The sequence below is a fragment of the Salvelinus namaycush genome, chromosome 30 (genome assembly GCF_016432855.1).
Source record: "Salvelinus namaycush isolate Seneca chromosome 30, SaNama_1.0, whole genome shotgun sequence".
Classification (NCBI taxonomy): Eukaryota; Metazoa; Chordata; class Actinopteri; order Salmoniformes; family Salmonidae; genus Salvelinus; species Salvelinus namaycush.
The window spans coordinates 26,832,564-26,860,209 of record NC_052336.1 but is presented as its reverse complement, the minus strand read 5'-3'; the positions used below and the strand labels follow the sequence as shown (position 1 = coordinate 26,860,209).

At 42.4% G+C, this 27,646-nt stretch overlaps 4 protein-coding genes across 8 annotated transcripts; 1 reads left to right on the top strand and 3 right to left on the bottom strand.

Moving 5' to 3' along the window:
* Nucleotides 1-451: 451 nt before the first annotated feature.
* Nucleotides 452-1,929, bottom strand: LOC120025079 (ras-related and estrogen-regulated growth inhibitor-like). The gene is given in 5 exon segments (XM_038969515.1): nt 452-557; nt 559-639; nt 954-1,047; nt 1,554-1,704; nt 1,921-1,929. Coding segments are annotated over 5 exon segments (441 nt in total).
* Nucleotides 1,930-7,290: 5,361 nt separating this feature from the next.
* LOC120025029 (putative nuclease HARBI1) lies at nt 7,291-9,742 on the bottom strand. The gene is made up of 3 exons (XM_038969461.1): nt 9,678-9,742; nt 8,634-9,318; nt 7,291-8,505 (listed from the first exon to the last, which is right to left on the bottom strand). Exons 2-3 carry the CDS (start codon nt 9,301-9,303, stop codon nt 8,129-8,131), a joined length of 1,047 nt encoding a protein of 348 aa, XP_038825389.1. The 5' UTR covers nt 9,304-9,318; nt 9,678-9,742; the 3' UTR covers nt 7,291-8,128.
* Nucleotides 9,743-9,945: 203 nt separating this feature from the next.
* On the top strand, nt 9,946-19,961 carry LOC120025262 (autophagy-related protein 13-like). Of its 4 annotated transcripts, none has more exons than XM_038969755.1 (17): nt 9,946-10,060; nt 10,473-10,552; nt 10,672-10,752; nt 10,861-10,980; nt 11,116-11,162; nt 11,282-11,422; nt 11,538-11,578; nt 13,291-13,387; nt 13,566-13,664; nt 13,809-13,899; nt 15,880-15,975; nt 16,659-16,792; nt 16,921-17,041; nt 17,188-17,265; nt 17,381-17,494; nt 18,706-18,834; nt 19,100-19,961. In XM_038969755.1, exons 2-17 carry the CDS (start codon nt 10,481-10,483, stop codon nt 19,175-19,177), a joined length of 1,539 nt encoding a protein of 512 aa, XP_038825683.1. In that variant the 5' UTR covers nt 9,946-10,060; nt 10,473-10,480; the 3' UTR covers nt 19,178-19,961. The 4 variants fall into 4 exon arrangements, with proteins under 4 accessions (XP_038825683.1, XP_038825684.1, XP_038825681.1 ...); XM_038969756.1 differs by having other exon boundaries at nt 9,946-10,140; nt 15,907-15,975; XM_038969753.1 differs by having other exon boundaries at nt 9,946-10,140.
* Nucleotides 19,962-20,231: 270 nt separating this feature from the next.
* On the bottom strand, nt 20,232-27,573 carry LOC120025263 (rho GTPase-activating protein 1-like). 2 transcript variants are annotated; one of them, XM_038969759.1, is made up of 13 exons: nt 27,394-27,573; nt 25,806-26,003; nt 24,664-24,759; nt 24,476-24,563; nt 24,176-24,307; nt 23,844-23,930; nt 23,665-23,757; nt 23,425-23,532; nt 23,212-23,288; nt 22,914-22,991; nt 22,625-22,753; nt 22,357-22,460; nt 20,232-22,131 (listed from the first exon to the last, which is right to left on the bottom strand). In XM_038969759.1, the coding sequence occupies exons 2-13, from the start codon at nt 25,942-25,944 to the stop codon at nt 21,961-21,963; spliced, it is 1,302 nt and encodes a 433-aa protein (XP_038825687.1). In that variant the 5' UTR covers nt 25,945-26,003; nt 27,394-27,573; the 3' UTR covers nt 20,232-21,960. The 2 variants fall into 2 exon arrangements, with proteins under 2 accessions (XP_038825687.1, XP_038825686.1); XM_038969758.1 differs by having other exon boundaries at nt 23,659-23,757; nt 27,394-27,572.
* Between the last annotated feature and the right edge of the window lie 73 nt (nt 27,574-27,646).

Genomic DNA, 27,646 nt, shown 5'->3' with positions numbered 1-27,646 from the left:
TACTTGAGTTATTTTATGTAGCTATTTGTATGCAGTGTTTGGCAAATTCCATTGCAGTGTCAGAGTAAGTCAAGATTTTTGGAGCATTCGATCAATTTGTATTTATTTATTTGACCATTTTTAAATAAAATTACAAAGTTGTAATTGTGGCTTCTCTTCTCTCTCTGTATAAATATATCCTGATTTATAAACAGCCATCAAGATTTAGTGTGTGACAGTTCTTGTTACAAACACTGTAGACAGCAAACAATTCACTGTCAAACAGGTGGTAGTAATAGATAATAACTCCTGGTCAAAGTTCAACTTCCGATCCATTTTCAGCTGCTTTCTGTCAAACTCCCATTGATGTTGTCAAGTGCCATATCAAAGCTGTGTGAACCTCTATGCAATTGTGCATTAACCAATATGTAGCCATAGACCCACTGTGTGTGTGTTCTGTGAAATGCATTCTTCACCATTGCATGGTCTTGCTGCGGGGGAGCTTGAGGCTCAGTGCGTGCCTCATCTGGAGCATGCGTGACTGTTTGTCCATGGCCAGTAGGTGGCGCTGGTATTCCAGACACCTCTCATACCAACTTCTCAACCGCTACCTCCACAGCCACAGAACATTCCGCCACAGACAACTCAAAGAAGCTGCACCTGAACATACACAAGAGGCTAAAGATCAGTTCTCCATTCCTCATCACCCACTGAAAACAATTGGACATTGTCAACTGGTCAATTTAATGTATGGATATGGTTGAGGGACAAAGAAATGGTTTTCCAGCATGGATCATTCACCACTGGCTGATTTTATATTTTAATTCACTTGTGTCGGCAAAAACTTTTACTACATTTTAGTTCACACATCTTCAAAATGTAGTTGATTCAGTGTTCCAAGGCTAATAAGAATATAGCCGATTGGAAGTTGTTGCTGATGGCGCCAGACAAGTGAATCCATTGAAACATGTCACCTCAGATCACTGGCAAGGGCCTTTCCTTCTCCTGCCCGCACCACCCTTCCATTCTCCATGTCACATTTATTCACAGCTATTACAGTAGGTATGCCTGATGAAAGAGCACGGAACAGAGTTTAGAAACCTATTAAAGGGACACAAAACACACACAAAATACACAGAGATGATCTTGTTTAAGATGGTCTATCTGTATCTTGCAAGGAATTTGAGGCTATGCAGAAAAGACAACCAGCACATAACGTTTGCCGTTACAATAAGCAGACCTACTGTTTTATCACTGTACTGGTGTGTAACAGTGGCTTACGTTTTTTACTACAGCAAAAGCAGTAAGCAGTCAAACTCAGCTTAACACAGCCTTGATAAAACCAGTTCCCCTGGTCATGAGTGATTTAATGGAATCATTATGATACATTTGACAAACATACAAAAGCGTAATATCCTTCAATGAAAAGATAGCTGGACTAGCCTATGTAAAGTAGGTTCTGAAAAGAGCCTCTTAGAAGATGTAACCTCTGCAATAATGAGATGCCCTCCCCTCCAGACTCCATTTGATTGCCCTTTACTGGTGTTTCCACAAGTGTAAAATTGTCATCTCACCCAGGGTCTGCTTGACATGATCAATACTCATCCTCTTTAAGTGTGAGACAGACTCAAAGCTGCTCCGGTCTGTGATGGAATACATAATAAGGAAACCATCGGCCCATTTAATGGAACTCTCAAGAGAAGGTGCTGCAGAACCCACAGACTCCTGCAGAGAGAGAGAGATAACAAGAGACATGGGGGGGGACCACAAAGGTTGAGCTGTTATTTAATAAAGAGCAAGATACATCTGTACACTGGTTTTATGCTCTCAAAAGTGGTCTGTTCATGGCAACATTTCGACTCTAGCAGGGGCAGAGCATACGCTTTTGGGAGCATACGCCAGTTTGTTTTGTTCTCTACAATTGTTGTTTAAATCCAGCACCTGGAACATGTTTTTTTGCAAGATGTGCACATACCATGTCCTTGACCTTGTGTGACGACCCTCCCACTCTGTCTACCGTTCTCTCTCTCTCTGCTCTTGTTTCCTTATTAGGATGCCGGTGGGCGGAGTTGGGAGGGTCGTCAGCTACATGGGAAACACCTGGGCCCACTCTCCCAGGATAAATACACCACTTCCCCATTCATGGAGGGAACTCTCTCCATGCAGACACCTTGATAGATTCGGTTATGTTTCATGGTGCTTTTTGGTTGTTTGTTTTAGCATCTTTCAACACCCTGCATTATCACATTCATGCATGCAAAACATTCACTTACACTACTGATTACTGATTACACACACCATTGTATATTATACCTAGTTTCGTTATTTAATAAATATATTTTGTTACTCCTTATCTCCACGTGGTCTCCCTTTTGTTACGGGCTCTGAGCCGGTTCGTGACACTTGTGAGTTTCCATTTGACAGGTTAAGTGATGAGACGGCTGTTTACTTTTTTGTTTCATCTTCATTAGTTGAACACTTTTTTATTTTCGTCTACAACAATTAGTTCAAAACCAGGATTCAGCAGAGTTCTGAGAACTCCTACTACATCTGTTCATGCATATTTTCTTTAAAAAAAATAAAATAAATCGGTGCAACGTATATGAAATACTGTCTATCCTTACTCACTCTCTTCAATCACTTCGCTATGTCTGGTCCTCCAATTACTCAATAAGATGCTGGGAGACAGAAATATGTTTGTTCTCCATCATTTGCTCAGGTTTTCAGCTCACAGTCCAGTCCATCCATTGCCTTTAGTTTCCCTTTTCAAAATGAAACAATCTGGAAGGGCGCGCCCCTTCCAAGTCTCATTAAATTGATTTGATTTATTGCTGTTGATAGCCAAGCATGCTGTGCGATGGAGACAGCTTGGTCTTTTCACCGTTAACTCAAACAAACCTTTGATATTATCACGCCCTGACCTTAGTAATCTATGTTTTCTTTATTATTTTGGTTAGGTCAGGGTGTGACGAGGGTGGGTATGCTTGTTTTGTATTGTCTAGGGTTTTTGTATGTCTAGGGGTGTTTGTAAGTCTAGGCATATGTAGGTCTATGGTGGCCTGAATTGGTTCCCAATCAGAGGCAGCTGTTTATAGTTGTCTCTGATTGGGGATCATATTTAGGTTGCCATTTTCCCTTGGGTATTTGTGGGTTCTTATTCTATGTTTAGTTGCCTGTCTGCACTAGCCATATTAGCTTCACGGTTCGTTTTGTTATTTTGTTCAGTGTTCATTCTTTAAATAAAGAAGTATGTACGCTTATCACGCTGCGCCTTGGTCTCCTCCCTACGACGGTCGTGACAGATATGGCGAATTAACTTTCTATCAAAGAGTTTTTGGAATGAACTTTAAACTGTATAGTTTTTTAAAAATAGTTGTGCATAGTTATGCGTATAATGAGTAAAATAAATGAACCAGTCATTTACACATGTATTTATTGGAGCGTATAAATCTTGTACACCACACCCTGCACTCTTGTAGACAATTCCAGTGTTTGCAAATATTTCCACATTTTGCTGTGTTAAAGCTTGAATTTAAAATGGATTCAATTGAGATGTTGTGTCACTGGCCTACACACAATACCCCATAATGTCAAAGTGGAATTATGTTTTTAGAAGTTTTTACAAATTAATTAAAAATGAAAAGCTAAAATGTCTTGAGTCAATAAGTTTCCAACTTGTTTGTTATGGCAAGCCTAATTAAGTTCAGGAGTAAACATTTGCTTAACAAGCCACATAATAAGCTGCTGGATTCACTCTGTGTGCAATAATAGTGGTTAATATGATTTTTGAATGACTACTTAATCTCTTTACCCCACACATACAATTATCTGTCCCTCAGTTGAGCAGTGAATTTCAAACACAGATTCAACCACAAAGACCAGGGAGGTTTTCCAATGCCTCGCAAAGGGCACCTTTTGGTAGATGGGTAAAAATTTAAAAAAGCAGACATTGAATATCCCTTTGAGCATGGTGAAGTTTTTAATTACACTTTGGATGATGTATCAATACACCCAGTCACTCTTGAGCGGTGCAGTGGTCTAAGGCACTGCATCTCAGTGCTAGAGGCATCACTACAGACCCTGGTTTGATTCCAGACTGTATCACAACCGGCCGTTATTGGGAGTCCCATTGGGGACTCCCAATACACTCCCACACAATTGGGGCTCAGTGCGTGCTGAGCTCAGTGTTCTTAACTGACTTGCCTAGTTAAATAAAGGTAAAATTTAAAAAAAGATACAGGTGTCCTTCCTATCTCAGTTGCTGGATCGGAAGGAAACCGCTCAGGGATTTCACCGTGAGACCGTGGTCCCAGCGCGCACGACCCACGTGGAGTTCCAGGTCTCCGGCAGCCTCTGGAACTGCCGATCTGCGGCCAACAAGGCAGAGTTCATCTCAGCCTATGCTTCCCTCCAGTCCCTCGACTTCTTGGCACTGACGGAAACATGGATTACCACAGATAACACTGCTACTCCTACTGCTCTCTCCTCGTCTGCCCACGTGTTCTCGCACACCCCGAGAGCTTCTGGTCAGCGGGGTGGTGGCACTGGGATCCTCATCTCTCCCAAGTGGACATTTTCTCTTTCTCCCCTGACCCATCTGTCTATCGCCTCCTTTGAATTCCATGCTGTCACAGTTACCAGCCCTTTCAAGCTTAACATCCTTATCATTTATCGCCCCCCAGGTTCCCTTGGAGAGTTCATCAATGAGCTTGACGCCTTGATAAGTTCCTTTCCTGAGGATGGCTCACCTCTCACAGTTCTGGGTGACTTTAACCTCCCCACGTCTACCTTTGACTCATTCCTCTCTGCCTCCTTCTTTCCACTCCTCTCCTCTTTTGACCTCACCCTCTCACCTTCCCCCCCTACTCACAAGGCAGGCAATACGCTTGACCTCATCTTTACTAGATGCTGTTCTTCCACTAATCTCATTGCAACTCCCCTCCAAGTCTCCGACCACTACCTTGTATCCTTTTCCCTCTCGCTCTCATCCAACACTTCCCACACTGCCCCTACTCGGATGGTATCGCGCCGTCCCAACCTTCGCTCTCTCTCCCCCGCTACTCTCTCCTCTTCCATCCTATCATCTCTTCCCTCTGCTCAAACCTTCTCCAACCTATCTCCTGATTCTGCCTCCTCAACCCTCCTCTCCTCCCTTTCTGCATCCTTTAACTCTCTATGTCCCCTATCCTCCAGGCCGGCTCGGTCCTCCCCTCCTGCTCCGTGGCTCGACGACTCATTGCGAGCTCACAGAACAGGGCTCCGGGCAGCCGAGCGGAAATGGAGGAAAACTCGCCTCCCTGCGGACCTGGCATCCTTTCACTCCCTCCTCTCTACATTCTCCTCTTCTGTCTCTGCTGCTAAAGCCACTTTCTACCACTCTAAATTCCAAGCATCTGCCTCTAACCCTAGGAAGCTCTTTGCCACCTTCTCCTCCCTCCTGAATCCTCCTCCCCCTCCCCCCTCCTCCTCCCTCTCTGCGGATGACTTCGTCAACCATTTTGAAAAGAAGGTCGACGACATCCGATCCTCGTTTGCTAAGTCAAACGACACCGCTGGTTCTGCTCACACTGCCCTACCCTGTGCTTTGACCTCTTTCTCCCCTCTCTCTCCAGATGAAATCTCGCGTCTTGTGACGGCCGGCCGCCCAACAACCTGCCCGCTTGACCCTATCCCCTCCTCTCTTCTCCAGGCCATTTCCGGAGACCTTCTCCCTTACCTCACCTCGCTCATCAACTCATCCTTGACCGCTGGCTACGTCCCTTCCGCCTTCAAGAGAGCGAGAGTTGCACCCCTGCTGAAAAAACCTACACTCGATCCCTCCGATGTCAACAACTACAGACCAGTATCCCTTCTTTCTTTTCTCTCCAAAACTCTTGAACGTGCCGTCCTTGGCCAGCTCTCCTGCTATCTCTCTCAGAATTACCTTCTTGATCCAAATCAGTCAGGTTTCAAGACTAGTCATTCAACTGAGACTGCTCTTCTCTGTGTCACGGAGGCGCTCCGCACTGCTAAAGCTAACTCTCTCTCCTCTGCTCTCATCCTTCTAGACCTATCGGCTGCCTTTGATACAGTGAACCATCAGATCCTCCTCTCCACCCTCTCCGAGTTGGGCATCTCCGGCGCGGCCCACGCTTGGATTGCGTCCTACCTGACAATCCCACAGGCGTGGCGAGAATCTGTCTCCGCACCACGTGCTCTCACCACTGGTGTCCCGCAGGGCTCTGTTCTAGGCCCTCTCCTATTCTCGCTATACACCAAGTCACTTGGCTCTGTCATATCCTCACATGGTCTCTCCTATCATTGCTATGCAGACGACACACAATTAATCTTCTCCTTTCCCCCTTCTGATAACCAGGTGGCGAATCGCATCTCTGCATGTCTGGCAGACATATCAGTGTGGATGACGGATCACCACCTCAAGCTGAACCTCGGCAAGACGGAGCTGCTCTTCCTCCCGGGGAAGGACTGCCCGTTCCATGATCTCGCCATCACGGTTGACAACTCCATTGTGTCCTCCTCCCAGAGTGCTAAGAACCTTGGCGTGATCCTGGACAACACGCTGTCGTTCTCAACTAACATCAAGGCGGTGACCCGTTCCTGTAGGTTCATGCTCTACAACATTCGCAGAGTACGACCCTGCCTCACACAGGAAGCGGCGCAGGTCCTAATCCAGGCACTTGTCATCTCCCGTCTGGACTACTGCAACTCGCTGTTGGCTGGGCTCCCTGCCTGTGCCATTAAACCCCTACAACTCATCCAGAACGCCGCAGCCCGTCTGGTGTTCAACCTTCCCAAGTTCTCTCACGTCACCCCGCTCCTCCGCTCTCTCCACTGGCTTCCAGTTGAAGCTCGCATCCGCTACAAGACCATGGTGCTTGCCTACGGAGCTGTGAGGGGAACGGCACCTCCGTACCTTCAGGCTCTGATCAGGCCCTACACCCAAACAAGGGCACTGCGTTCATCCACCTCTGGCCTGCTCGCCTCCCTACCTCTGAGGAAGTACAGCTCCCGCTCAGCCCAGTCAAAACTGTTCGCTGCTCTGGCACCCCAATGGTGGAACAAACTCCCCCACGACGCCAGGTCAGCGGAGTCAATCACCACCTTCCGGAAACACCACCTCTTTAAGGAATACCTAGGATAGGATAAAGTAATCCTTCTAACCCCCCCCCCCCCCCCTTAAAAGAGTTAGATGCACTATTGTAAAGTGGTTGTTCCACTGGATATCATAAGGTGAATGCACCAACTTGTAAGTCGCTCTGGATAAGAGCGTCTGCAAAATGACTTAAATGTAAATGTAAATGAGACCAATGGTGACTTTAAGAGAGTTTAATGGCTGTGATAGGAGAAAACTGAGGATGGATCGAACACATTGTAATTACTAAGCTAAATGACAGAATAAAAAGAAGGAAGCCTGTACAGAATACAAATAATCCAAAACATGCACTTTTTTTATCTGATTGAATCAAGCCCTAAGAATGGACACATCTCTCAACATGCTCACAACCCGCCAAATACAGTATTTGAGTAGAATTTGACTTGCACCATTTTTTTCCTGTATGTAAATGTTTATAATTTGTATCCAATGGCATGTTGTGAGCATGTTGAGATATGTGTCCGCTATTAGGGCTTAAAATTGTTTTATTAACCCCTCCACCACCGCCCCTCTTTGGAGGAGAAATATCTTTTTCGTTTTTTTACAGCTTTTCTGCAACATATACATACATTTTACATATACATACAAATCCAACACATCACTGAGTACCACCATATTTTCAAGCATGGTGGTGGCTGCATCATGTTATGGGTATGCTTGTCATCAGAAAGGACTACAGAGTTTTTTAGGATACACATTTAATTATCAATAAATTTGCAAACATTTCTAAAAACATGTTTTCACTTTGCCATTAGGGGGTATTGTGTGTATATGGGTGAGAAAAATAATCAATTTAATCCAACAACAAAATGTGGAATTAGTCAAGGGGTATGAATACCTTCTGAAGCGACTGTACATCTACACCTACTAAAACCTATATTTGTCACAAAATCATCTTTCTTTCTGCTTATACAGAATCTGGTGTCAACCACTTCTCTATTGCAGGCAGTGTCTCTGTGAAACAGTGTTTTCCCTGTTGATTCTGAGCATGCAGACCTAGCTGAAGTGACTAAGAATGAGCTCCTGGCGGATTCGGACTGCCTCCGAGTCCACAGTTTCTGGCTTTCGACTGCCGTCGTCTGACTGGTCTGGTATATCAGTCCTCTCAAACGTCCAGGCATCCAAGCCTGATTGCAATGACACGTTGTGCAAGACGCAGCAGGCCAGAATGATGTGAGAGCACTTCTCAGGTGAGTACTGAAGGTAGCCTTTGGACCCATCCAGGCAACGGAAACGGGTTTGAATGGCCCTGAACGTGCGGTCCACAATCTCATGAGTGGCAGTGTGAGCCAGGTTGTATCGAAAGTCTGCTGAAGTTTCTGGGTACTGGACAGGTGTCATCAGCCATTTCTTTAAAGGATAGTGGCAGTCTCCTACAAGAAAAGGCATGGCTAGGTTAGACATTATGAAAGAGGGAAGCTTGAAGAGCAAGACAATAATAAAAATATATATATATTTTCAACAATGAAAGTTTAAAATGGAGGATTATCAGCTATATTACCTAATAACCAGCCTTCGTGATTTTCCTGCTCTTCCAATTCCTTGTACACTGAAGACTGTTTAAATATGCAGTTATCCTGTAAGCTGCCAGGCCAGTTAGTCTCTGCACTGAGCAAAAGTCCCCTGGCATCACACACAAGTTGACAGTTTATTGAATGGAAGCCTTTCTTATTGACATATGAAGAATCATCTGCATTGGGTGCCTTAATGGCTATATGGGCACAGTCTACAACCCCCATGACGTTAGGTATTCCCGCTACCCTGAAAAACTCCTCTTTGGACTGCTGTTTTGTGGCTTCATCTCTCATGAATCCTATGCACTTTGGCGCTTTCTCAACCAGTGCCTTGGTTACATTTGTCACACAGCGACTCATGGAAGCCTGGCTAATGCCAATGGCATCTCCCATCCTCGTCTGGAAGGATCCTGAGGTATAGAATCCTAAAGCAGCTAGAATCTGAACTTCTGGGCTTATTGCTCGAGACCGTTGCGTACGTCGTGATAAAGTGTCACGCAGTAGTTCCACCAGGTAATAGATGAAATCTCGAGGGAATCCAAATGTTGTTAATAGGAACTCATCTGAAACAGTCTCTATATCAAACCTGTCGAGAGTTTTATGTCCACGGCCATGGAGCAGCAGGTCACAATCCAGAATGGCTATTTGTATAGCCATTTCGTTATGTATATTCTGTAGGGAGAAAAAAGAGAAAGGCATTGTTGAATGCATCAAAACAGAGCCTTGTGTTTTCAGCATGGTCTGTTTCTTTCAATAGTATGTTCTGGTCTGATATGCTTAATCTCTAACCAAATGTCCAGTTAGATAAGTCAGAGATAGTCTCTACTAGATATAAATATGATCGGTGTTCTATACAATTTGTTGTATAGCTAGCTAGCATTCAGGCTTGCGGCTAGCCTAGCAATTTCCTTATCAGACATTTATTTGGTAACAGTGAACCAGAGTCACCCGAGATGGTGCTAACTTAGAAGAATACGAACTATAAATATCATTCATTAGTAACAAAAAAAACACGTCGAAATTGAACCTACCGGCGTTTGTTGTTATTGTCGTTGTGACTCTTCTGCGCAAAGTACACTGCGCATGTCACTTTTCTGATATCTAGCAAAAATATGTGAGACGCAGTTTCGATTTTAAAACAAACAAATGAACGTAATTATTGTTTACAAAACAACGTGTACTGTGTTTTATTGATATTAAAACACTGAAATGTCGATAGATGGATTTTGCACATTTTATAGACCACAGTGTTGGAGATGAAAGTGCTTCTCAAAATACAACTATTTCGATACACGTCATACCCCCAAAGAAAATAAACAAGAAATGGGCCAGGTGGTCAAGGCTGGTGTCCAAATAACATAATGCGACGGTGTAACTTAGCCAATATAAGAATATATAACATTTAGACATATAGGTAACCAGAACTACGTTTTTCAGTACGCTATCAGCGCAACATTGAAATACATGTTGTGCATTTCTGATGTGATGAGCTAAGTACGTGCATGCTAGCTAGCTATGTTGCTAAACTCGGTAGTTAGCCATGCTATCGTATTAATTATCTAGATAGCTACTACCAATCTTGAATATTTTCTTGTCATTGACAGCCAATGTTTTAGTCAAATATTACCTAGCTAGAGTCGACGTTAGCTAGCTGTTTTTTGTCAACACACACAAGCTTAATATGGACACACTGGAGTTCTTAGCTAATAGAATGGGGCTAGACAAAATCTAGCATTGTTTTCACTGACACGCCATTGATATAGCCTGCCAACAGTTAGATTAATGTGGCTGTCCTTGCTCACCAGAATATGTTTTTACATTACAAGGGCATTCCATGATGGACAGTGATCTAAGTCCTCAGGATAAAAAAGACTTGGACAAGTTCATAAAGTTTTTCGCTTTGAAGGTAATGTCTTTAATTATACGCAATATTGCCACAATTAGATTATCAAGCACTTTCTATAGTATTCCTGAGTTGATTAATTCACTGAGGTTGATAATTTAATAATTTCTCTATGTCATCAGACAGTACAGGTGATAGTCCAAGCTCGACTTGGGGAAAAAGTATGCACACGCTCCTTGTCTTCACCTACTGGCTCTGATTGGGTAAGTCACAATTCATTCTTGCCTCTCAACTCATTAATTTACTGGTGACATTTTTTTCCTGAAAGAGTTGTAGATTCAAGTCTCATTAAACTAAATTATTTTCACCAGTTCAACCTGGCAATTAAAGATATCCCAGAAGTTACACATGAGTCAAAGAAAGCTCTGGCCGGGCAGCTTCCTGGCATCGGACGGTCCATGTGTGTTGAGATCTCCCTCAAAACCTCAGAGGTAAGATAGCACAGACTGGTGTCACAGACAGTTATAGAGACCAGTGGTCTGGATCATTGGGCATTTGTTTGTCAATAAGTCCAAGTGACTGTAAAGGTTAGAAAAACATCAACATGTTTTTCTCATATTTTCCAGGGAGACTCGATGGAATTGGAGACATGGTGTCTCGAAATGAACGAGAAGTAAGTAATGAGAATAAGTTTAGCATTTTCTTCTTTTTGTGCCCCAGGTTTTGTAGTTGCTTTTTACATTTCATGGACCGTAACACTCATTGTAAAATGTATGATTATTTTTTTTGCAGGTGTGACAAAGATATTAAGGTGTCCTACACTGTCTATAACCGCATGTCATTACTGCTCAAGTCACTACTGGCTATCACAAGGGTAACCCCAGCCTACAAACTCTCACGAAAGCAAGGGCATGACTATGTCATACTGTACAGGTTTGTTTGTTTTATGGTATACAGATATGTGTTAACATTATTTTGACCAGTATTGCTAATGATGATGTATATCGTGTTAGTAAACAATCTGACTAATAGATACATTCTTTTGCAGGATATATTTTGGAGAGGTTCAACTTACAGGATTGGGAGAAGGTAACCATGCCTGTTATATTATTTACAGTGCGTTCGGAAAGTATCCAGACCCCTTGACTTTTTCCACATTTTGATATGTTACAGCCTTATTCTAAAATGGATTACATTTTCACCCCCCCCCCCCTCCTCATCAATCTACACACAATACCCCATAATATCAAAGCAAAAATAGATTTTTAGAATATTTTGCAAATGTATTTTTTTTTAAACGGAAAAATTACATTTACATAAGTATTCAAACCATTTACTCAGTACTTTGTTGAAGCACCTTTGGCAACGATTACAACCTTGAGTCTTCTTGGGTATGACGCTACTAGCTTGGCACACCTATATTTGGGGAGTTTCTCCCATTCTTCTCTGCAGATCCTCTCAAGCTCTGTCAGGTTGGATTGGGAGCGTCGCTGCACAGCTATTTTCAGGTCTCCAGAGATATTAGATCGGGTTCAAGTCCGGGCTCTGGCTTGGCCACTCAAGGAAATTCAGAGACTTGTTCCGAAGCCACTCCTACCTTGTCTTGCCTGTGTGCTTATGGTCGTTATCCTGTTGGAAGGTGAACCTTCTCCCCAGTCTGAGGTCCTGTATGCTCTGGAGGAGGTTTTCATCAAGGATCTCTCTGTACTTTGTTCTGTTTATCATTCCCTCGATCCTGACTAGTCTCCCAGTCCCTGCCGCTGAAAAACATCCCACAGCATGATGCTGCCACCACCATGCTTCACCGTAGGCATTCAGGCCAAATAGTTCAATCTTGGTTTCATCAGACCATAGAATCTTGTTTCTCATGGTCTGAGAGTCCTTTAGGTGCCTTTTGGTAACTCCAAGCGGGCTGTCATGTGCCATTTACTGAGGAGTGACTTCTGCCTGGCCACTCTACCATAAAGGCCTGATTTGTGGAGTGCTGCAGAGATGGTTGTCCTTCTGGCAGGTTCTCCCATTTTCACAGAGGAACTCTGGAGCTCTGTCAGAGTAACCATCGGGTTCTTGGTCACCTCGCCGACGAAAGCCTTTTTCCCCCGATTGCTCTGTTTGACCTGGCAGCCAGCTCTAGGACGAGTCTTGGTGGTTCCAAACTTCTTTCATTTAAGAATGATGGAGGCCACTGTGTTCTTGGCGACCTTCAATGTAGCAGAAATTCTTTGGTACCCTTCCACAGATATTTTTATACCCTTCCCTTGACACAATCCTGTCTCGGCGCTCTATGGACAGTTCCTTCGACCTCATCGCTTGATTTTTGCTCTGACATACACTGTCAACTGTGGGCCCTTAAATAGACAGGTGTGTGCCTTTCCAAATCATGTCCAATCGATTGAATTTACCACCGGTGGACTCCAATCAAGTTGTCAAAACATCTCAAGGATGATCAATGGAAACAGGATGCACCTGAGTTCAATTTCATGTCTCATAGCATAGGGTCTGAATACTTACCTAAATATGGTATTTCTGTTATTTATTATTTCATAAATTTGCAAAGATTTCTAAAAACCTGTTTTCGCTTTGTCATTATGGGCTATTGTGTGTAGATTGATGTGGGGAAAACAATTATTTAATCCATTTTGGAATAAGGCTGTAACATAAGAAAATGTGGAAAAAGTCAAAGGCTCTGAATACTTTCCCGAATGCACTGTATACATTTTGTCGGTTGTGCGGGTCTTTGGAAGTGTTGTATAGGGCTGTGAAGATTCTGATATTTGTTGTTTCTGAATGCTGTTTTTCAGGGTTCCAGACAGTGCGTGTAGGAGTTGTGGGAACTCCTATTGGAACCATCACCTTATCTTGTGCTTACAGGACAAACCTGGCCTTCATGTCCACCAGGTACAGAAACAGAAGCTGTTCTTGTTCACAGCACTGCATGTGCTCACTCAGCGGTCTCAAATGCACTGCCTGTAAAATCTGCCACTATATGTTTTCCCATTTTCTTCCACTATCCTCCTTATTCTCCACTGGTTTTACCTATACACTTATTCCTAATTCTATATTCATATTCTCACAGGCAGTTTGAGAGGACGGCTCCGATTATGGGCATAATCATTGACCACTTCGTTGAGCGCCCCTTTGGCAACATGGGACACATGCATCCATGTAACTACAGGTGGGTTAGCCCTCACCCAAACACCTATACTGACCCAATACAGATTTGTGCATGCCTATTATTTATGATAATCTTTAGTGAAGTTCTAAAATAAAGGATTGTGTAATGATCTGGTCATGTTTGTTTGCCTTCCCTATACTCCAGAGCACCCGGGGAAGATGAAGGAGCATACAATGGGGTGGAGGATTCTCAGGAAGTGTGCACCACGTCCTTCTCCACTTCTCCACCCTCACAAGTACGTATGTCACTGCTTAGCAAAGTCAAACTTTGCAACTGTGTAAATTTTGCAAATGTGTAACTTCATATGTGGTGTCCACGGTGAGATTTGTGAATGTGACTTCACTACCAAAAGGGTCAGGTGTTTTCTTAAACTATTTTGTCTTGCGCCGCGTTCAAATAGATTTGCATATTCAAACATTTGACATATATTGATGACCATACATCCAACTGTTGTGTAGTTGTGTATCTGGTGGCTTGTTTGTGTATCTGGTGGTTTGCTATTCTCATACCCAAAGCTCATGTCACAATTCTGGCAGTGGGATAGCAGACATTTTGTGTTGGAGACATTACCAAGCCCCCGTACCAAATGTGTCCTTTCCATTTTTCTGTATAAGTGCTTTCATTTCTTAGCCCCTTTCTCTCCCTCTTTCTGTGCTGTCTGTGTAGTGCGTGTTCACTGTAAGTAAGGCACATTTAAAATTAAAAAATAAATAAAATAATAATAAAAAATAAAATAAAAAACCTGCAGTGATGGACACTCTGAAATTCCCCATGATGGGCCTGGCCTTCTCACACCAAGTGAGTCTTGTGTGTGGGCATGTATCTCACTCACTCACAATGCCTGAGGTGTTCCAGGACTATTTGGCCTGTCTTCTGATACCTCTTTAAAAGTAATAGAAGTATAGAACTCTTAAAAGCAAATAAATGAAGCAATCAAATGGGACATCTCTTTATCCCTTACATTAGGGTGTCCAATCAAAAACACATATTTTGACCAATGGGTAAAATATGTTTATTATGTAGATACTCCTCTAATAAAACCAATGGTCCTGACCTCATCTCTCTATAATAATCAGTTCAAAAGTTATTGAAGGTGTTAACCCTTGTAGAATGGACTAAATCAATGGAGGCCAGAAAAAAAAAATAGGGTAAAAAATCAGGACAACTGCATCGAGTCAGCTATGCTGGATTCTGTGCGAGAAATAAGGCTACTGTGGATACCTGACAGGCTCACTTTCCCATTGAACTCATCTTTCTTCAAATCCGCAGGACATAAAACAATATAGATGTAAGATGGATATCGATTTTGAGACATGACATGTAGAATTTTAGGGTACTCTTTTCATATTCATTTGAAATTCCTGTTATTTTTTGAAGATTTCTCACAAAAACAAGCGTATCTCTGTGAAATGTCAACGGGGCACTGAGCGTTTTTCCAAGCTTTTTTTTTTTTTTTTCCCACAAAGCTTTTTACATTTAATTCAGCTCGTGTCGTGCTAATTGTGCTTTTTGCGACCCACGGAAAACAACTTTGAAAGACAAGGACCACAAAATGTAAAATGCTGAAAAGTTGTTACGAGAAACCTGCCACCGCTAGGTTAACAGAGCTCTGTGCGTATTATCGTATGTATAATGTTAAGAAATCCAACTTTTTCTATGTAATGTTAACAATATGTTAGAGAGAGTCCACTGAACGATTCAGAACATGAATAATCATATTTGTCTTGGTAAAAGGTATTTTATAACCTACGGAAGTGCTTATGTAATTATCTACTGACTGCCCTAGGATTCCTAACCTCAAACCTTTCTACATGGTCCCATTGGTTTGCTGACAAGGATTCCTTAACAAGTAGTTAGTCATCACTTAAATATGTTTAATAGATTATCACGTTCATTGTCAGGGTAAGTCAAATCTGCCTAGAAGAGCTGTGCTTAAAACGTTTACCCTATCCTCTCTAATGCTATAGTTTCTACCTCCTGCTGCCTGCCTCCCATCACCCCATTTCTCCTCTGTGGATTAATTCATGTTTTAGCTCGCTCTCTTTTCCTTCTTTATTTTGCACTTTCTCGCTGTCTCTTTCTCTCTCACTCACTCACTCTCTCTGTCTCTCTCTTTCTTGCTGTCTCTTTCTCTCACTCACTCTCTCTCTCTGTCTCTGTCGCTCTCTTTCTTGCTCTCTCTCTTTCTCGCCCTTTCTCTCTTTCTCTCTCTCAGCTCTACTGCTCTCGTCTTTCTTATCAGTCTCCTGTGCTTGTTGGAGCTGCTGACTTCTGCCACCCCTCCACCTTAAACGCTGCCAACCCACACCAGGTAACCACCCAAGTATTGAGCTAGTCAAATCACATTTTATTTGTCACATGATTTGTAAACAATAGTTGTATATTAACAGTGAAGTACTTACTTACCGGCCCTTCCCAACAATGCATTGAGAGAGAAAAAATAGCGAAATTATAGAAAAGTAATAATAAATACACAATGAGTAACGATGACTTGGTTATATACACGAGGTACCAGTGCAGGGGTACGATGTAAATATGTGCATACTGTATAACTAGGAATAAAGTGACTAGGCAACAGGATCAATAGCAAACAGTAGCAGCAGCGTATGTGATGAGTTAAAGTTAGTGCAAAAAGGGTCAGTGCTGATAGTCCAGGTACCTATTTAACTAACTATTTACCAGTCTCATGGCTTGGGGTAGAAGCGGTTCAGGGTCCTGTTGGTTCCAGACTTGTTGCATCGGTACAGTCTATGACTTGGTTGGCTTGAGTCTTTGACCATTTGTAGGGCCTTCCTCTGACACCGCCTGGTATAGAGGTCATGGATGACGCCTTGCGGTCGGATGCCAAGCACTTTGCCATACCAGGCGGTGACGCAGCCAGTCAAGATGCTCTAAATGAATAGATGAGGGCCAACAAGGGAAACTAAGCTTTGCATAGGTGTTTCAACATGACTTTGCCAGTGCCAACTATGGCCTTTCACACGTCCTATGTAGATGGGAGTTCCAGGGAAGGAGGGGGGCGTACCCCAGAAGGTGCCTGTGCAGCCTTGTCATGGAGCCCAGGCAGAGCATCGACGAGTGTCCTCATGCCCCCCTTCTGATCATGTTCCCGCCACGCCCTCCAGCAGGTAAGCCCCAGTCTGCCATGACCCCCGTGTGACAAAGCGAAGCACCCTGTGGAACTGAGGATCACCTTAGGTGACGCTTGCTTGGGAGACACCTGTTTGTTACAGCTTTGCCATGTGATCTTTCAAAGTGGTGAGGACGCAGAGACCTCGTCGAGGAGCGTTGAGGTGAAGAGTGGCTCTCCCTGTGGTGTACTGGAGACCACCTTCACCAGGAAAGTGGGTGCCTTTGTCAACAAGCCAGGCACACAGGTAGCGACAGCCTTTTTATGTCCTTGTTTAAGTACAAAGCTTAGATATTTATTCCTGGAAGTACCCATTCTTACGAGTAAAGGACATATTACCAGTGAGTGTTACACCCTTGTAATTACTGCAGTATTAACCTATGTCCATTGCAGGTAACCACAGCAAGCCTGGACTTACCATTTGCAGCGTTTGCTCCCAGAGCCTATGACCTCGAGGAAAATGACCCTATGGTAAATCAATTATTCACATAAATAATTGTCAGCCTTAAATAACTATTTTCTGGGTTATGGTTAGGAGTCATTTTAGTGCAGACGTGGTGATGATATTACTTCTCCTTTATCCAAGGTTCAGCCGCCGGGGTCCTCAGCCACGTCCTCTCCCCTGCAGGGCAGTTTGCACTCCCAAGGCTCTGGTGAGAGTGGAGGCCCGGCACAGGACGACTTTGTTATGGTGGACTTTGTAAGTACCCTGCCTTCGGTAACACAGATTGCTCTATTTGTTTTCCAGGGGAAAACAGACACTACATTTTAGTCAAGGATAGATAGTAACTCAATCAATCTAACCCCATTTCTATGTCGTATCAAATGCTCCTACGAACAAATGTCTGTTTATGTCTGTCAATTGTGGATGTTATCTGTAGAGGAAGAAAACGTGAATTTTCTTCTTATAGAAATGAGCATTACTTACATCACTTAGCAGTGGTAATTTAATGCGTTTGCATACTAGGTTCGATTTGCTCCAAACAGAACTCAGCTAGACGAAGTGAATGTCTGTGCCTCGCGTACTCCCTTTAAAGACCTTGGCTTGAAAAATTATTTTAAAAAGCAGGAATAGTACTGTTTGTCCCTCTTTAGATGCCGTAGAAGTATACACTTCCTCAAAATAGTCTGAAATTAATCTAAGATAACTCAAGAAATCTGTAATAAATGTAGAAGTTTTCAGTCGTAGTCGCGCAATTTTACAACTAACAGATGTTTGGTGCAGTATTTCTCAACTGAAATGCATGAAAACGAGTCCTCTCTCGTTGAATGACATCAAACACTTCATTGAAGAATCCCTACTCTTGACCAGTCACCGACGAAGGAGCGGAGACTTCGGCTACCAAACATCGGCTTGCCTCAGGAAAAAAAAAATTGTGTGCATGAACAGCCAAAATAACCCTTGCCCAAGACCAACATTAACAAACTGTTTCGGATGGGTAGCATGCAAACTGCTTCAGACAGTTTTTATTTCTGACTTGTATCTGGGCTGTAGAGGGACCATGAGAAATTAAAATCCAAAACACCAAAGGCGAATGCGACAAAGCACATAGCAAAGACCTAATGAAAACCAAAATCGATCAAAGGAGCTGGCTTTTTAAAGCAACAGAGGGAGAGGTCAGCTCTGAACATTTTAGATAAACGCTTCTGATGTCGAGAAAATGAAGTTTATGGGAATGAGCGTTCTTAATTCAAATCTCTGACCTCGGACCCCTTATCTTGTGGTTAACAGTTGAGAATTAATTAGGACTATGTTGCTGGCAAGAAAATGTTAAAAACGGAACATCTTTGAGAATAATATGTGCTGCTGACAAAAAAAAAATTGTAGGAAGAAGTCTGTTATTAAGGAAGGGGCTGTTACAGTTGTTGCCCTGCACATCTGATTGTGTTCTGTGGTGCTCTGTTCTTCAGAAGCCTGCGTTCTCCAAGGATGACCTCCTTCCCATGGACCTTGGCACATTCTACAGAGAGTTCCAGAACCCCCCACAGCTCACCAGCCTCACTATTGATGTCAGTTCTCAGTCCATGGCAGAGGACCTGGTGAGACACACTTCTCTGACTTTCCTAAGAGAGATGGTTTCTGTTTTGTTGCCAGGTGGGGGGTGTTGGGGTCTCCTTGTCTATGAAGTGGTCCTGTTGGAATTTAAACGACTGACATAGTAGTGAAAGGGGAACATAGTAGTTACCATTATATGATTTACTGTGTGTTTGAATGTCTCTTTTCGGTGGTGCTTTTTAGTCTAATAAATCAATATCTTAGTCATTCTGTGTTTGTAATGATGTTCATTTTTCATTTTCCCTACAGGACTCTCTTCCTGAAAAACTGGCAGTATACGAGAAGAACATTGATGAATTTGATGCATTTGTGGACACATTGCAGTAGGGATAGAAATGGATCCACTGTCTCAAATGACAAATTATCCCATTTAGTCCATCTGCAAGGTCCTGTTGTCTTTCAAGCTTGTTTGCATTCAGCCTGTGTATGCCTGTTCTTTCTTCTCATAGTTGAAATTCCACATTGATTTGTAATCAGAATGTTTCTCTTCAAACCTCACTGGTTGATGTATTGTAGAGTAAGAGAGCCTGTACCCAACAATCGAAGACATCTTCAAAAAAAATTGCACGGTTTCTTTTCTGATGTGAATAACTGCAACGTTTGCTCTAGTGTTGAGCAGACTGTGTCGTAATGTAAATACCAGATCCCCTCTCACCTTGCTGTTATAGAACTTAACACATAATAACAAAGACGTTCAGTTCATCAAAGCTGTTGTCTAAATGTCAGGAGGCGTTGTGTTATTGCTGTCCCGTGTGACACTGAGAACGTTCATAGCAACTATGGAGTCAGACGTGGCCATGTTTTAGTAGATGGGAAGATGCCAAGCTATGTATGGAAATTGATCAATAGTAGTGAATCTATATCCAAGAAACAGCAAACATGCTGTGTAGCTGAATCTGTATGTTGAAAGAGAAGTTCCTGTAGTTGTTTTTTTGTAAATGGGGAGAAGTGTTGTCTTCTGCTTTCTTCTCTAGATTACCAACTCTAGGCCACAAATCACTGTGTGTCACTACAAATGATGTACAGTCACTGCTCACCTCTGAATCACCATATAAAGCAAGCTTCCTTTTCCCCTATCTGTAAAGAGGGTAAACATTATTTGCACTTTCAATGTATCAATCTTAAGTCCTCTTGATTTGCTTTAATATACAGTAGCATGGTCATGTGTAATACATTTTTACTTCAAATGGCCTATTTTGTATTATGGGAAAGGAATAAGCCAGAGGCCCTATATATTTCTGATTGTGGTCGTTTGTGATTTATACCAGCACAACACGAGTGATCGTGTTCGTCGTCCTTGAAGCTTTTAAAATACAATAGAGCATCAATACTCTTGTCACATGAGTACGACCCTCCAGACACCTGAATAAATCAAAGGCACTTTTAACCATCACCTTTTATTTATACTTTATATTCACAACATATAAAGATTGCAGTAAAATACTCTTAACGAGAAATTTCATTTTCACTGTAGCAACCAGGAAATACTATTATTTTACAATACAGATAAACAGTACAATAAAGGTGGACAAACGGGCACAATTTTTACAAGATATGACTGGAGTTGGTTACTCGCCTGTTTGTTTCCTTAAGGCACAGACGCAAATGGGGTTGTAAAGGCTCTACTAAGCCACTGATCCGCATGTCAATGCAATTGTTTCATTGACATGACTAGGAAGTTTTCATACACAGTAAACTAAACATAAAGCACAACAGAACTCTTACTTATTCAGTCTTAACATTAGCACTGTTCTTGTTCAGGATATGTTCATTAAAGTAATTCAGGATCACAAAGCACAGGAGCTGTACCCCCAAAAGTTTGGCCATTGCAAATGGAAAAAAATCTAATGGAACCATCTTAGTGTTCTCCAATGCAACCATAATTCTTTGGTTGAGTTGAATTTAGTATTGAACAAAAGCAACGGACGTCAATAAAACGAGCAAAATAAGGCTGAGAAACAACTCACCTAACAGTTAACATACAGTAAACAAATTAAATACAATAGAGCCTGAGAGCCCCCGGGTCTAAGTACACAGCATTTCAGTCTATCCGTGATTAGGAGCCCTTCTATGCCCCTTACTGACTTTAAGGCTACATAAAGATCTTTTGCCAGCAATGACACTAGCCATCAGTCTTTACAGAGGGATAGTGATGTTCAAGGAATAACTGCCGTAAGTAGAGTAATAATACACAAATGAAAGTAGAATATGTATCATGAAAAGACTGTTCTGCATTGAGAAAGCTTATCAGGCATAACATGAAATGTAGAAGTTACATGATTAAGAATAGTTATTTTATAGTTGACCTGTACAAATGATCAAAAGTAATGCAGCAGAAACAAACAAAGGCGTGCTGAAAATGTTTAAAGGGTATACCAGTATGTTTTGTCAGATGAGTAAACATTTAAAAAGTAAGGCGATATGTGACCCCCCCCCCAAAAACGTAAATACACATACTCTTATGGTTTTATTTAGCTATAGACTGTAGATTTACACATAACCATGATTTTTAAACAAGTTGTGGCAAAATATAAACTCCCGATAGAATTTAGAGTACATTGAATATTGGAGTACACTGGCTCACTGACTGTAGCGACCGATCATTTATGAAATTCGAAAATTATTTGTTCCAATGCAAATAGGACTTGACATAAAGTAAATTAATATGAAATATATCTTGCTCCCCAGATACAAAACATTGCATAAATGTTCTCTGAAATCTGTACCATCAAAATAAATATTTGATATGATTCAAACCAGAACAGATGTGAACTGATATAGGTTATTCCAATTGTTTTAAAGTACCAAATCATGTACACTGTGTTGAACTTCTCCTGAGTGATAGATATCTGGCGGAGACATTAAAGCCTTCTTCCTACCTGACTTCTAACCCGACTTTTGGCATCTTCAATGGTTCGTCTCCCCTGTCTTTTTCTCTCTCTGTGTCCTCAGTCACAGTCACAATACACTCATGCATTTGGCAACACTACTAGGGGCACTGGGAGAGACACAGTTACACTGTACTAGACCAATACAGAGACATGGTCAGAGACGGGGATTTAAACACCGAACGAATGGGGCGTGGTTAGAGATAGCTGTCAGGAGACGTCTTAGGGGGAAAATACCTTGTCGTGTTGGTCCAACAGAGTTCTGGTGAAGTTATTGATGGGGCCGATGGCACTGAGTGTCATGGCAGCGTCTTGTCCCCATAGCAGGTTGGGTCCAAACACCACTGCCAGGTTGGTGTTGTTCATCTTGTTGATCTCACTCTGTGCGGACACCTACATGGGCAAGCATGCATGTTTGTAGAATATCAATAAGAAAACGACTCACTGGTTAATTTACACAAACTGGTAAGGGCCAGTGTCACCAGGCAGTACTAAATGCCCAGAATGATGCTTATTTAGACAGAACCATAGAACAACAGGCCTCCAAAGACAAACAGGAATGTTTGCCGAGCTTCTGATAAGTATTCAGCTGGGGATATGATACGACAGCAAACATACCTGCACCAGGAACTCAATGAGGAACTTCAGGGAGGCATAGTTCTCCTCAGGGAGCATTGCCAGCATGTTCCGGATCGCAGTCACTTTGGCACTGCTGTCAACATCTGAGGAATGAGCATAACAAATAGACCTTTAACGTTACGTGGCTATGACTAAAAACTATCCTCAGGATTATAACCTACAAAACAAATTGACAGCTATAGCAACAAACATAAAAAGATATCCCCATCTACTGTGTGGAGGATAAGAGAGAGTTCCCCAGACTTACTGTGAAAGTTGACAATGTCATTGTAGAGCTGGTATGTAAGGAGGGGCTCTGGTAGTTCTCTGAGGAATGTCTTGAGGATGACAGCTGCCAGGTGAACGTCCTCCATCTGGGAAAAACTCAACTCCTCACCTGGAGCCACAGACACACACAATCACAGAGCCATACAAATCCCACAGCTACAGCCAAAGAGATAAATTAGGTCTACCCAGGGACTTCATGAACGGATTACATGAACGGATATTATTTTTAGACATTAATTTAAGAGTAACAATGAGTGCAAATGCTTCACCTGAGTTATATCTGTGCTGAACATCCTTGACGAGCGTCACGTTGGCTGACCGCCGGAATATCCCCTCAATTTCAAGACCTAAGACAGGACAGAAAAAGGGGGAAACCATGAAAACAAAACCTTTTGTAAAACAGAATCAAATAGCAGAATTTGCCTTGTTTTGCAAGTCAAATACTAAATCCATGTCCAGTATCCATGAAATTGGAATTGTCCAAAAAACTGAACAAAGACTCAAAAGTTTAACCCATCATCAAGAAAAATGACCACTGGTAAAAAAATATGCAAGAAAGGTGCTTACCTTGATCCATTAAGAAGGCCACGGTGTCTCGCATCACCAATGGAACTGCTTCGTTGTCTGAGCTTCTCGCTCTTAGCCTTGACAAATCAACAAGAACAAAAAAAAATGAAACTCTTTGAAACATACACAGGATAATATCTTACGTATGTAACGTCAAGGTCGGATATTGAGGAAGTAGAGTCAAATAAAAACAGCCCTCATCCAACTACCTACATTGGCAAGGAGACTCCAAACTGTTGATTGGGTAGTGGTGGACTGCGGGGGGGGGACATCTGGGCCTGAACTGATGGTTTTAGTGAGGCTCTGATTTTTTCATCATACCTAACGGTTTGGGTGTGAGAAAGCAAAGTAATGCACTTAATAAACTAGTCAGATATCACAAATAGACATCCATTACGCAAGCGTGACCAACTCATTGGCAATGTTGAGCTACAGTAATGTTCTTACACTCGCACCCGGGTGGGTATCACTAGCTGCTCACACTTAACAACTTCCTCCAGTTCACTCAGGTAGTTGATGTAGTTGATCTTTTGTCCAAATTTGAAGCTAGAAAAGAAAGGAGATTCATCACACATGGCAAACACTTTACAGTTAAAAGGAATAAAGAGCATCTCCGGTGCTAGAATGCTAACCTGATGAGAGGCTTGAAGAGGATGAGAAGAGTCTTGATGAACATGGTGGGGTGGACAATGTACAGTGCCTTGATGTTCTTCTTGTACCTGAAGAAAACGGAGCAGTCAGCAAAAGCAAACTTGAATCGGTTCACTTGTTTGAGAAGTCAAGCCATTAGTGCCCTCACCCAGACATAAATATGGGTGAGGGCAAAGTCCACTTCCTCTTTGGCTTTAGTTTTCAGATCTCTAGTGAAATGGAGTGCATCTCATCATTCATAGGAGAAAAATTATCAAAATGTGCTTTGCAACTATGGTCTCCAGTGTCTGGCTGGAGGTAGGGTGGGACTCACTTCCGGTCAAATTCTCTGTAGGCGTCTCTCAGCCAGCTGAGAGATGGCTTGTTCTCACTGGTGAGGCCATTATGGAAGTAGATGAGGGTGTAGTCGCTCTCAACATACTGGTCTAGGGTAGCCTTCAGATACCTGGATGATAGTATGATAGTTGAGAAGTCAATCCTCATCACTTATGAAAACACAACAACGACTACCGACTTGACTAGCAGCGGGGGAATCAAAGCACAACAAGAAGCTATTTATTAGACATTTGGCAGGATGAAAATGTCTCATTAATCTCAAAACAACAACACCCACATCAGTAGCTTGTGGTGGTCCAGTTCGTGGTGGGGGGGCATCCGACAGGCGTTGAAGACAATCACTTTCCTGCCAAAGTTATCATCACCTTGACAGCAGAGTGAGAGAGGAAACAGTGTCAACTGGATTCAAGACTGAACAGGAAATTCAGGTCAGATAAGCTACACATGTAGAGACAAAGTTCTTACCTGCTACTTCGACAATCTGATGCCTGGCAATATCATAGTATGGGTGGTCCCAGGATAGGTGTGACCCCTCCCCCAACCGCTTGGATATGTCCGTCTCTGTTGACAGGAAAGGGGACACATTCAACCACCTCACGCGTATCTCACTAGCTCATATCTTCGAGGGCAGAGTGCTCAGAATTTCACAACTCAATGTTTCGGCTCTGCCCCGTCACAGACAGTACGTGCTCACTGCTCAGGCACTCTTAGAATGAGTTTGCGAACACACTTTGAGCCTCTTCGATGCATACCAAAATAATTAGTTGGGCGAAACATTGCATTTTACAGGCTATCCCACACACACACACACACACACACACACATGACTGCGACGTCTGCATTGTGTACTTAGTAAACCAATGTTCTTCTCACAGAATAAGTCACTAACATGCAGTTGCCCGAGGCGTGGTCAGACAGTGTGCGCTTCGTTTGGTATCTCATAAGATGAACCCTTGTACCCTTCTCTTTAATCGTCTGTTCATTAATAACGATTCTGAGAATAATTCTAACTCTAAATCATGGTGCTGTAGATGCATCTATTAGTCACAAATAATGGCACGGTCCTCATCCTCCAATCAGACAGGGGCTGGAGATCTGCTGTGATACAGAAATGAACCAGAAATTTGACTGTGCCTACAAATAGAATGCATAACTAATGTATGCAGACTGCATCAGAGGGCAATATGCAATCAAGTTGTAATAATATGACACGAGTAACAAAAGGCTCACTGCATTGGGCTGTGAATAAGGCTCTCTTAGTCTTCCCTTGGACCAATGACAGATTTACGTAAAACTATATGATTTTTAGGGAAATAACAGTAATAGCCCTACAACAACGTTCCATTTCTAAAAACTCAGCTGATCTTACAACAGGCTGATTATTATCATATTACAATGGCCAACATTTTGCCAGGAATGTGGCATTTTAAAACAGTGATCTCATGATTTTGTTTTACTCAAGGGATTAGGTGGCTTATAGAACAATATAATTTTTTTACGCATTTCTCAAATTTCAGCAACTTCATTTTTTTAATTGTTACCCAACTGTCCACATCTGACAGCACAGAGAGGTCCAGCTGTCCTTCTAATAGCCTTTAGGTTCTTACCAGACTTGCTCATACTGGAGTCATCTGGGGGCCACAGCTTGTCCCCCATTGGAGACAGTTTGAGCTGGTCCAGGGCATTGCTGGGAGGATCATCTACTCCAAGGTCATCATTGAGGTCAACCAGAAGGTCTGAAGACATGGTGGTGAACTATGAGACTCCACACGGATCAAAATCTGGTCAGGTGCTCAGCCAGCCTCCTGTCACAGAAATAAGTGTGTTCATCAACATCCATCCATAACGTATCTAATGCAATGAGATATCACCTTATCTCAGCAGTGGGATCACTTTCAAGATCTTTTTTAGCGTCTTCCTCAAAGTCCCTCCCTATAGCTTAACTTAGACAAATAAAACAGCTAACAAGTGTTTAACAGGCACAGTTGCAACATTTTTTAAGATGCCTTTTCTCTTGTGCTTTGTGGTAAATTATCACTGCTATAATGGACCCTAGGCAAAAACCATGTTTTAAAGCTGTACTGTTACATCATAACTGCAGAAGAGCCACTCCAATGGGGCCAGAAAGGACAATGCATGAAACATGGACTGAAGAAACAAATAGGTCTATAAACTCGTGTCCTTCACTCTTTTCAAAGTCCAGCCTAAAAGAAAAATAGACAAGGTCTAATTCACATCTGTAATCAGGTTAGCATTTGGTAATAATTTGAGGAGATGTCTGTGCAATGAAGCAACAATTGATTGGCTGGTTTGTTTGTGGAAGTTCTACACATTTCACACACACATTTTCGTATGAAATGACCCAATCTATCGTACAACACCACAGGGGCTGTGTTTGAAGAAGCAGCCTTGCTGTGTTACCCGTTCTTCGTTTTGCGGGAAGGCTCAAATACAGTCCTCCCTATCTATGAGATGCAATATGTTCTGACATTTTGGTTCTTTAAATATCACGACTGGAGTCAGAAACACATTCATGTATGCGCAGTCCAGGTGAGGAGAACTGCATTCAGGCAAAGTGCAATAATTTTATACATCTATAGTAGATAAACTAGCCAAAATACTGTATATTGCGAAACACTACAACTGCCATATATTTTAGCTACAAAAATAAGGTGATTCGTGTCTTAGAGAAACAGCTAACGTTAGCTATCTAACGTTACCCAAAACAAGGCTACAATTTGTCCCGACTCCTCTAGTTAACTAGTTAGTTATTTCACGTATGCCCCATTGCGCTGCGATGTCGATATATATATATATATACACAAAAAAACGTTAGCTAACGCCAGACGATACAGCAGTAGGTAACCTAGCTACTCAATGTTTTACAAATATCGATAGATTAAAACAAACGTTAGCTAGCTAACGCGTCAACTACCAGCAGCAGCTAACCTGTTTAACTGTAGTTAGCTAGCTACTTAACAATATTTTAGTTGACAGCTAACTATCTTGTCAGCTAGCAAGGTACAGTATGTTACCATTAGCCTCGGCTGGTTAGGCTAACGTTAACTATCTAACCACCTGGTTATATGGGGCTAATCCAAATGAGCTCGTCTGACGTTTATGTCCTAGCTAGCTATATAACACGCAAAATACATTGATTCATTCAAACATAAATCATTAAATTGGTGGATTTACCGTAAAATCTGTGAAATTGATCCCCGCTGAAATGCTTGCTAAGTTATCTCGCTAGGCTACTAACGTTAGCTATGTCAGTGACAGCTGCTTGCTTCACAAGTCACAAACATCCGGTTTTCGTTCCGTGGGTGGAGAGCTCTCCTTGCCTTGGCAACCACACTCCTCTGACTCCGAAACGAGACAGAGGCAAAGGTGGGGAAGTGCTGTGTGAACTAGGCTTAGCTTTGATTATGATAGCAGGTTTCAAACCTTC

Bases quoted from the DNA above. Each gene is read 5' to 3' on its own strand.
- LOC120025029 (XM_038969461.1), bottom strand. From the start codon at position 9,303: ATGGCTATACAAATAGCCATTCTGGATTGTGACCTGCTGCTCCATGGC. The intron at 8,506-8,633 runs GTAATATAGCTG...CTTTTCTTGTAG, and splicing joins TCACGAAGGCTGGTTATTAG to GAGACTGCCACTATCCTTTA.
- LOC120025262 (XM_038969755.1), top strand. From the start codon at position 10,481: ATGATGGACAGTGATCTAAGTCCTCAGGATAAAAAAGACTTGGACAAG. The intron at 11,423-11,537 runs GTTTGTTTGTTT...ATTCTTTTGCAG, and splicing joins GACTATGTCATACTGTACAG to GATATATTTTGGAGAGGTTC. The intron at 16,793-16,920 runs GTAAGCCCCAGT...GATCTTTCAAAG, and splicing joins CCCGCCACGCCCTCCAGCAG to TGGTGAGGACGCAGAGACCT.
- LOC120025263 (XM_038969758.1), bottom strand. From the start codon at position 25,944: ATGTCTTCAGACCTTCTGGTTGACCTCAATGATGACCTTGGAGTAGAT. The intron at 24,760-25,805 runs GTAAGAACCTAA...TCCTGTCAACAG, and splicing joins CTCCAGTATGAGCAAGTCTG to AGACGGACATATCCAAGCGG. The intron at 22,461-22,624 runs GTAAGTCTGGGG...CTCATTCCTCAG, and splicing joins TGACATTGTCAACTTTCACA to ATGTTGACAGCAGTGCCAAA.